Source organism: Myotis nattereri (assembly GCF_964212035.1).
Source record: "Myotis nattereri genome assembly, chromosome: 1".
Lineage (NCBI taxonomy): Eukaryota > Metazoa > Chordata > Mammalia > Chiroptera > Vespertilionidae > Myotis > Myotis nattereri.
This window is the reverse complement of record NC_138075.1, coordinates 24,349,605-24,360,311: the sequence shown is the minus strand read 5'-3', so window position 1 is coordinate 24,360,311 and position 10,707 is coordinate 24,349,605. Positions and strand designations below refer to the sequence as shown.

General features: G+C 44.7%; 1 protein-coding gene across 1 annotated transcript; it reads right to left on the bottom strand.

Annotated features, from left to right (window-relative positions):
• Positions 1 to 6,078: 6,078 nt before the first annotated feature.
• Positions 6,079 to 8,685, bottom strand: PNMA1 (PNMA family member 1). Its single transcript, XM_081110636.1, has one exon. It carries the CDS (start codon positions 7,902 to 7,904, stop codon positions 6,843 to 6,845), a length of 1,062 nt encoding a protein of 353 aa, XP_080966762.1. The 5' UTR covers positions 7,905 to 8,685; the 3' UTR covers positions 6,079 to 6,842.
• Between the last annotated feature and the right edge of the window lie 2,022 nt (positions 8,686 to 10,707).

Genomic DNA, 10,707 nt, shown 5'->3' with positions numbered 1-10,707 from the left:
GGCAGTATTTTTGAGGATTAACCTCAAAATTACAGAGCAATAGTTGGATGCAGAGTTTACAATTTATCACATAAGAAAAAAATTCTTTTTTGAGAATGAAGATATGGTAGTCAGTAACCAGATGAAGTCCATAGTAATCCACGACCAAATCAGTGATAGATTGCAGTAAGGAAGTCAGAGGCCCTCTGCCAAATTGTGCCTGAAGTCCCTCAACCAGAGACTATTGATTTTCATTTCCCCATTTACTTGTGTAAAAATGAGTCAAAAACTGATTACATAAGTAGTATTGGGTTTCAGAAGTTTTCAGTTATCATTTAAATAGGAATTACATGATTTCTCAGTCATGCTGATCAAAAGGGACCACTGCTTCGACAATCAATCCTAAAAAGGAAAAATTAGCCCAACATTTCTTTTTTAGCTTCCTTTTAGCTCTTCCTCACAATCTGATAGGAAGAAATCTTAACTCTGACTGACTTACACTTTCAAAGTCTTTGGGTCTTAGCTTCCGGGACCCAAAGTTTTCTTGTCGTATGAACTTCATCTAGTAGGCAGACTTGAAGCCATATTGCTATGTATGGGTGTATTTTCTAAAAGTTATTCTGGAAGTGACTATAATAGGGAATGGATGACTTCATATTTAATTTTTTTAATGGCGTACAGTCTTATTTTTGCTTATTTTTAGTTCTGCAATAGAGAAACTAATTTTCTCTCTTTCACCTTGTCCTCTCTCTCTCTCTCTCTCTCTCTCTCTCTCTCTCTCTCTCTCGGAGGGGAGAGGGAGCGATAGAAACATCAATGATGAGAATTATTGATCAGCTGCCTCTTGCATGCCCCTACTGAGGACAGAGCCTGCAGCCTGGGCATGTGCCCTGACCAGGATTTGAACCGTAACCTCCTGGTTCATAAGTCCACCCTCAACCACTGAGCCATACCAGCTGGGCCCCTTTGTTTCTAAATCACTGTAGTTCTCAGAGAAATGTAAGATGCTTTTCTGTGTCTGTTTCACAAAATATCCATAGTCAGTTCCACTCAACAAATATTTGAATGACTTCTATGTATTCTTTGTGTGGAATGAAACTAAGAATCCACTAGGAAACAGAAGATAGAAAATAGAAGATAGAGTGTATTAAGAAGTTCAGAGTATTCTCTCAAATCATTCCTTAACTCATCCTTTACTGCTGCAAATTTAGCTGATATTAAATGCCTTTAATTTGTGCTTTTTGGGTTAGATCTTTAACCTACTTGTAATGGATTCTCTCTGTGCTCCTGGTTTGAAGCATTATGCCATTTTAGTGGATCATTTAAATTTCTTCTATTCTTGTAATGATGGTAGAGCTCTGGAATCAGCTCAGTATTTTAATATTTCCACAGGAAATTTTAGTCTACCAAGTAATTAACCTTTTCTGTGTTTCCTAACTCTAAGCTTATGGCTATCTGTATTACCTAGTCAGGCCTTGAACATTTTTGTGTTCTCTGTTAATAGGAGTTGGTTCCTTTAAATCAGAGTCAACCTTGGCACTATCAACATTTGGGCTTGATAATGTTGGAGGGCTGTCCTGTGTGTACAGGATGTTTAGCAGCATGTCTGGCTTCTACTTACCAGAAGAAGCCTCCTCTCAGTTGTGATAACCAGAAATGTCTTCATGTGTTGCCATCTGTCCCCTGGGCTAGATGGGCGGGAATAAATCCACCCTTAGTTAAGAACCAGTGCTTTACTCCAACATTCCTTTTGTCCAGTGCCCATTTATTCTCACTCTGTAGCCATATGGCACCTGAGTTGTTACAGGAGAGAAGGTGGTGTGTTTAGTAATCATGGGGGAAGGAAATGATCATTGGTGTTTCCCTTCTTTGTAAAGCTCACTTTAACAATTCTCACAACACATTAGAAACTCAGGACTGGAGAGTTCGACTTATTGTTCCCCCCAGCAGGACCTCAGCTTTTACATCTTATCTTACTTAGCATTTTGCTTGTCTTAGGATAGTGATTATTAACCTACCTCTCTCTTACTATCAACAGAATCCAAGTTTATGGTAGATTTTGCTTTGTCTCTAAAATTTAACATTTTAAGTATACTTTAGAAAATGCATGTCATTTTTTAAGTGTTCATTCATTGTCGAGTCATGCACAGGATTTTAAAGACTAGCAGTCATTAAATACAGAAAAATACTGTATAAAATTTGGTAATCATATATGAAAGTTAGCTGGTGTAGACACCAGTTTTGGATGTGATCAGAAGAAGCAGCTCTGGTTACTGGATCCATTCCACAAATAGGGGTGGTGTAAGCACTTAAATGTGGTTCCTGTTTGGAAAGAGAAATTTTGACTTGAACAGATGCTTCTTCTGATACTTTCACCCGTGGGCTGAAGTAGACTAAGGAGGAATGAGAAATGAATTTTAATTGTTGACTTATTGTCAGAATTGGTGATATGTAAGTAGAGTATGTGACCCAGAATCTTTTGCCTGGGCTTTTCTTGGGACTAAATGGGGAAAGTGTAGAGCTAGAAAGGTTGGATTTAATCATTAACTTTAAACATTGGGGGAAATGTCAAGCATTGACATTTGTGACATTTGTGACAGTTGTGTCTAACTGCAGTCTGACTTAGTCACAAAGACTTTACATTGTAAGTGGTGGTAAAGGGAGAAAGCTAACAGCTAACCTGGGCTGCTTACTGTGTCTGTAAATAGTCAAGTATAAAGCAAGCTGTAGTGTAGCAGAGTTGGTGTTTCTGACACAGCTAACTTGACCATATTCCTTTATCTTCCCTCTAGCTTCAGTTGTTTTTTGTAAAACCATAAAATAGGTGCAATGAAAAGATTTAAGGGTATTTTTAAAAAAATCACTGAGCTTTAGAAATTTCACATCTATATCTCTATTCCTGCCTTTTTATAAACCAGTGACTGCAAAGGAAGAAAACTGAAAGGAAAAACTAAACTGAGTCTTACCTTTTCTGACTTAAGATAAATTTTCACTTGACACGTGGAAAAGTCATAACTGGATTCTAGTTAATTTCCCATATTGGGCAGGTTAGAGAGGAACCAGCCAACCAAATTATGATCTGCAAATTGAACAAAGGGATGGGGAGAGTACACTATTTTTCAGTAGATTTGCACTTTAAGATTATGAAGTGATTGTTGGTTGAAAGTACTCCCAAAGGGCAGATAGGTAAATACCTTGCCTGCACGTGGATGTTCGAGTCAGACCCATTCTTGCTCGCATTAGGGCCACCTCTGCAGTTGTCTGTTGACATATCAGAGTTGGGATTCCCCTATTCCCCTAGTTGGTGTCGCCTTCCATGTCTACTGCATTGGCAGTCAGCCTTGCGGGGACGTGTCAGTACAGATTCTCCTGCTCAGAAACCTTATGAGTTATCTTTCCTACATCTAGATTTTAAAAATTTAGATATTGGCTAAATTAAGTTGTGGCTAATGTTAGGGAGGGTAGGAAGTTATTTGCTTCTTTGATCAGCAGGATCCCTGCCTCTGAGGTGCGATTGCCTCGAGGGATCAATCCCATCAACAGCAGGGGGTGGTAGCTGTAAGGAACATACTTTTGCCAGCTACTTCTCCCAGCGGGGCAGTCATGATCACGAGCATCATTCCAGAATCTTTGGCTTCTAGAACCAACTCCATTCTGAAGAACATTTTAACATCCATTAACATCTATTAATACTTTGGTAATTATCTTTTATATGCAGGAATTTTGTAGCATGAACTTTATGACTAAAGTTATTGTGTTAAATTATTTAGAAATGTTGAGTTTCTGAATGTTATTTTGTGAGACTTGTTTTAAAATAGTAATAAATTGTGTTATTTTATAAAAAAATAATTTGTATCTTTTTTTGTTACATAACCATTAGTTTTAGCTAATAAAGAGCACTATCTAAACTTTGAATATTCAATTCCAAAATAATTGTCTTTGGATAACATATTCCACAGCTTTGTGTGTGTGTGTGTGTGTGTGTGTGTGTGTGTATGTACATGTGTGAGGGAGAAACTGACTCATTTCTTTATCCCCCTCTCCCCTCTCCCCCAGTAGCTCATTTCCAATGATAATTTTCTCTCTGGGTCTGTAAATCTTCTTCAGTTCTCTGGGCACCATTTCAAAATGATTAGGATCCTAGAAAGAGTGCTACAGGTACAGCAAGTTACTGCTGCACTTCACCACTCCTAGTCCTTTCCTTGGTTCTGGACGTGTACAAGGTTAAGGTTGGCTGATGAGCCCTTGATTTGTGGTCTGGAATAACATCAGACAAGAAACAGGAAGAACTGAGCACTAGCAGTAACATTACACATTTCCCCAGCACATATTCTGCGCTGTCAGGCAAATGTTACTTTGGTCACAGAGTAAGACCTACAGTGCAGTTTCTACTTTATTTTTAAAAATCTGCCCTAACTGGTTTGGCTCAATGGATAGAACGTCGGCCTGTGGACTCAAAGGTCCCAGGTTTGATTCTGATCAAGGGCATGTACCTTGATTGCGGGCACATACCCAGTAGGGCGTGTGCAGGAGGCAGCGGATCAATGTTTCTAACACTCTATCCCTCTCCCTTCCTCTCTGTAAAAAAATCAATAAAATATATTAAACAAAATTTAAGGTATTACAAATAGTACATGTCTCCCCCCCCCCCAATACCCCCCCCCTCCACCTCTCCTACCCCGGGGTACTTGCCCTCCCCCAAATCCTTCCAGTGTCTTGCGTCTATTGGTTGTGCTTATATGCATGCATACAAGTCCTTCGGTTGATCTCTTACCCCCCTTCCCTCCCCTATCTTCCCCCTGTAGTTTGACAGTCTACTTCTTTATTCCGTAGTTCTTTGGTTATAAGGATATATTTCTTGCTACTGTCCTCCTTTAAAAAGCAGATTGTAATGAAACCATAGAGAAAACCTTAATTTGAATTATAAATAGTTCATTATTTTTAGTTCATTGCTTTTTAGAACAAAGGATGGACATCTAAAATCCTGATAATGTTTTATACCATATACTTGTGTTGTATTAAGTATTTATGGGTGTACACATATATACAATTGTTATATATAATACAAGAATCCTAGGTGATGACCCTCCCTCCTAAAATGCAATCAACTCTGCACCTATAAAAAGAAGGTATATCCATTCCTATGTGCAGATATAGGATGCCCGTAACATATTGGGTTAAAAAATGAACCCATTATTTGTTTTTATGAGTGTATGTATAGAGTAGGAGTGTGAACATATATGTGGAGAAATGGGAATGTATGACAGGAGTGGGATACTGGTATAGAGGGGGAAGCATGTTTATGATAGAGTGTTCTGGGGAAGGTGGGAGTGAATGTATGAAATAGGATTGTGAGAGGTGAGGGGAGTGTATGTGTATCCAGCACATTGTTGGGGGTGGGGGGGCGATGGAGGGGAAGCCATGTGAGATGTGAATGGGGGAGAGGGGGAATGAGGACATGTCTGTGGGGAGTGAAGATTTGCCTTTCTGTTGTGGGAGTCAAATATGTGGAGATGTGCAGAGAGAAGAGAGTGAAGGAAGTGAGATGAGTGTATAGAGACATCTGTTAGAACATATACAAATACTAGCCTTTATAATTTTTACCTTATGATTGTTCTAACAGGTTGGCTATCGTTTTATTGTTTATTTGGTTGGTTGGCTTTAATTTTCAAGCCTTGTTACTGGGGGAAAATCTCCACTGAACATTGTTTATGTAACCACTTCTGGATTGACTAGGACCTGGATCTCAAAAGATGGACATCTTCAGTCACTGAATCTCTGTAGCCAAATAAACATGTTTTTAAGCCATATTTCCCTTTTTATATCTTCTTGACATAAAATGGCTGCTGTAAAACTGAAACATTCATTTTACACAGGTATGAATTATCCCTGCAGCAAAACAAACACTTTTAGCTGAAAGGAACTTAGAAGGGGAGGAAAAAATGCTGGGTAACCTCTAAACCCCATTTCTGGATTTCCTAACATTTTATAGTAAGTTCATATTTACTTGAGGTTTGATTTTCTTTAGTGACTTGAAGTCTAAGAAAAGATACAGATTTTAATTACACTGAAAATTTTTTATACATCAGAAAATGAGACTACAATTTTTAAATATATTTTATTTGTGTACATGTATTTGATAACTTCATACTTAGAACACTTAGAACCGGCACAAAGAGAAATACAAATCAACAAGGATTTGAAATAGGGGAATGGATACTGTAACTGGTTCATATTAACCTTCCATGCGATTTATATCTTGTACAGTGAAAATTTTAGTTTGCACAGCTCTATAATTGTACTTTTCTAATACACTATTTTGTAGTCTCAGGATACTTTCCAATTAAACTGATCCTGATGTTTACAGATGAAAAATAAGAAACAGCACTGTAAAGCTGAACCACTACGAATATCTAGTTCACATTTCTTCTTATCAATATAAATCAGGAACAATTTGCATCAAACAGAAAAACTATTCACGTTATTAATCACAGCTCCTATTTTTACTGAACACTTCTTGTGTTAGCCAGGCTCTGAACTAAACATCTGAACATGCAATTTCACATTTAAATATCTCGATGAGAAGTCTCACAAGTTTCACATTTTTTCACAACTGATGATGTCAAGATGACAGCTTGCCCTGAGCACCTGTGTCCAAGCCTTTACCTGGCATTTCAGCATGCTAGCATGACACTCACAGCAGCTCAGGGTGCTCCCTGGCACAACTTCACTAATGTTACATGTTACATGCATATGCAGGCCTTGACTTCCCCCCAGAAACAGGCCTTGACTAAGCGACACGCCTGTAAGACAGCACAAAGAAGCTGTTACCTAGGTCTGCACTCAAACGCCACTTCCCTGTCTCAGAAGTGCCCCTCCAGGCCTAACTGCAGGAGGGCAGCCTCAGCCTCCTCCTCCTCCTCCTTGGCCTCCTCCTCGCGGATCTGCACCAGCAGCTGGAAGAGGTTGGGCGCCGGCCCCTCCGCAGCCCCGGTCAGCCACAGCTGCCTTCGAATGGCCCCGCTGTGGTTGGCTCCGGCAATGACCTGCTCCAGGCGCGCCTGGTTCACGTTATCCTTATCTATGGCCCCCTTCTCCACCACCTTCTGCAGCAGCGGCTCCAGGCGAATGACATAAGCCGACAACTTTTCCCCTGGGTTCTGGTAGGTGTTCAGAAACCTGACCTGCGCATCCCTAGAACTCTCCACGCTCCCGAACACCTGCTCCAGCGCCTTCAGGCACTCGGCGGTGGTGATGGCAGGGTTGTTGGTTTTGAGGATGCGGATGACATCCGCGGCGGGGCCTCTGAGGCTCTCCATCAGCCGCCGCCGCTTTTCCACATCCGACACCTGCCACTCCCCGATGACCTCATTCGTGTGCTCCAGCCAGGAGTCGAAGGTCTCCTCCCCGGGCCCCGGGATGTCCCTCCCCGAGAACACCGTCAGCTTCTTGTACCAAATGGACTCCACAAGAGGCTGGATCACGTTATCCAAGATATAGTTGAGCATCTCCGCTGGCATGTCGGGGCCCGGGGCCGGGGCGGGGGTCTGAAACCCCAGGACTCGGGCAACGTCTTGCACGGTCCAGCCCTCCCTCGCCAGGAAGAGGTGCAGCCTCTCTAAGAACTCCGCGTCGGAAGTCGGGGGCTTGAAGACCACCTTCCAGACCCCGCCTTTCCCCGGCATCTCCCGCGGGATGGCCGCGTAGTCCACGGCGCCCGTGAGCTCCAGCAAGGCCGCCTTCGCGTTCTCTTCCCTCCAGAACATCCGCCCCAGCACGCGGTAGGGCACCCGGGGCATCGCCGCCTGCAGGGTCTCCTCGATCTCGGCCTCGTCGCAGTTCACCGGGATGCCCCAGACCAGCAGGGCCCTCTGGGAGTTCACGTCCATCCCGCGGCACCAGTCTTCCAGCAGCGTCATCGCCATCTTCCCGCTCCCTGGGGCCCCCTCCACAGACACGGGTCAGACCGGCTCCCCGCGCCCCCGGGCCGAGGACCACGGCAGACACTCCCCCGCGAGACGCCCGAGGGAGGCGAGCTTGACGTCGCCGCCGTTCGCCACCGGCGCCAGGCCCGGAGTCGAACCTGCGCTGCCCCAGGCAGTCGGCCGGCGGTCCTCGGAGCGCAGCGTCGGGCAGGCTCGGTCCGCCAGTCACGCGGCCGCCGCCATCTTGCGCCTCCTCGGGGTCCGCGGCCGGGGTCCTCCGCCTGCAGGCGCGGTGCGGCCTCGTGGCGGGAAGGCTCGGGGCGAGGGCGGTGGCGAGGGCGGGAGCCGCCGGGCTGGAGAGGCCGCCGGGGCGCGGGGGTGGGGCGTGGCCGCCTCCTCTCCGCCGCCCGGCGCGGGGCAGTCGCTGCTCCCGGAGTCGACGCGGCGTTCGCGGTCGGAGCCGGGCGTTCGGGCGGCCGAGGGCTGTGCTGCCCCCGGAGGGAGTGGCTGTCTGGCCTGAGGTCGCAGCGGCGGCGGCAGGGTCAGTCCGCTAGGAGCGTCTTCGCGGCGCAGGGAGCCCACTGGGCGGCGAGGAGGGCGGCGGTTGTGGCGGGTTAGGCGGCGGCGGGCTGCGGAGAGCTGCACTCAGCAGCCGCTGGACGGTCCGCCCCGCAGCCAGCCGAGCAGTTACTGCCGCAGTGAGGGCGGGGCCGGCCCAGTGCGTGGCGTCCGCGCGCCCCGCGGCCCATCCAGCGCCAGTGTAGTCATGGCAACGGCTCCCGAGAGGACCGGAGCTCCGCGCGCTCCCGCCGCCCGCGGGGGTGGGGGTGGGGGTGGGGGTGGGGGGGTGGTCCAGTGGTTGCCATGGTGACAGTCAGAGGCTCTGGTTTCTCTGATGGCTCATTTCTTTTTCCATATTTTCCGGAGGTGTTTTTTTTTTTTTTTTTTAAACAAAGCACCGCGTTTAAAAGATAATAATAATAGTGGGTTTAAGATGATACTGTTGAAAATGCGTCCGTTAAGACGAACGTGTCTACTGTGGCTGGTTCAACATGAAAACACCTTCTTCAGCCACGGGGCTTCCTTATCGCATTCTCCACCCTCCATATTTCATCCAAATGAAACTAAAATTTGGAAGAGTGCCATTTACGTGTGTTTTTTGTGTGTGAGACAGTGAATTGAGATTGCTCTTAAATTTTGTTAAAAGATTTATATTCAGTAACCTCTGTAGCCAGGAAAATGCTGGTGTGTTAATCTCTCCAGTTCTGACATCACTGACAATGGGCTGATAAAACAGAATCCTTATGGTTCAAAAATGTCCAGTAATCCCCGCAAGCAAAACAAGGCCTACTTACGTCAATCCCAGATGGTGAATATCTCCCCCAAAGAACACAGCATTCAACTCTGAATTTTTAAAACCTTATTTAATAAAAGGTTTAAAGATACAGAAGAACATTCAAAAGTAAATAAGTTACATAGATACATTACAATCACATCAGCAAGATTTTCTTTAGTGTATTAATTTTTTTTTATAAAAAGCACACAAAAAATAAAATCTTCAGTCTGGTCTATCACAACTGTACAGCAAAAGAGGTAATATTTATATATATGTACACTATTTTAATATGTAACAGTCTTTTAAAAAAGGGTGCCACAGGCAGCAAACACACAAAAGGCAGTGTCTGATCATCTTTTTTCAAAATAAAAGGAATATAGTTATTTATATGCTATTAAAATATTTATACAATAATTACAGACTGTCAAGGCTGTTCCTGTGCTGTTCCGTCCAACAAGGCCTTCAACTGAGAGACAAATGAGAAAAAGGTGAAACAGCTGCAAATGATCAGAGGCAAAGATTAACAGCAAAATAGTGGAGGACATACAACTGTTTTATAAAAGTATGCATACTTCCTGTAAACCTAATAGGCTTGGCCAGTCTGGTAATAAATACCATCCAAGAACAGTCTGCCCCAGTGAAAGCATATTTAAACAGTTCGGGCTTGAGTATAAGTTGTAGTCCTCCTTCAACTTAACCTCTGGCACATGAGAAGAAAGAGGTTAGGTCACTGAGGCAGTTAAGTATAGGGGATCCCTTTAGACATCAGCAGCACACGGCCTCTGTGCCAGGGGTGGAGGTGGGGCGGCGGGAGGGATGGGTGTGTACCTCCGCTGGGAAGGGGGCTGCTGAAGGCATGGAGGACAGTTCCGAAGCACTGTGTCCTCAGGTGGGTGAGAGACCTCAGAAATGGTCTGGAAATACAGGCACTAGGTTAGTTTCATGCCCTTGCCGAGGGCAGATGGAGGCTGGGAGACGGCTATGTGAGACGGTGTGGGAGGGCATTATGAAGCGGGAGGTTTTGTCATTTTTAACTTCTTAAAGCAAAGAGCGCCGAGTAGAAGAAAAAAAAACAACTCAAGATGAGCCTAATGTGTTCACAGGGAGAAAGCACCGTAAGGGACGTATGCTTAAGCCAGCTCCCCTGGCTGCACCTACTGCATTGGCAGGTCGCCTGCCGCACTTGCATCTGCCCTCTAAGCGTGTTAACTTTCACAGTGCGTTCTAGATATAAACCCATCCTGGAGCACGAACCCTTCCTTCTAAAATGCCGCGTTCTGGTGGGACTAATACAGAGAGGTACCATTTTTATTTTCTCCACCTACATTCACCGGGTCTTGTCTCCATGGGTTTAGAAAAAGGAGCATCACTCTCTAGACAAAGGAGATTTGTTATAGCATGTCCATAAGGAGGCCTGAAACAAAATACAATTTAAATAGAAAAAACCTTGGGAAACGTAAGTAGCAC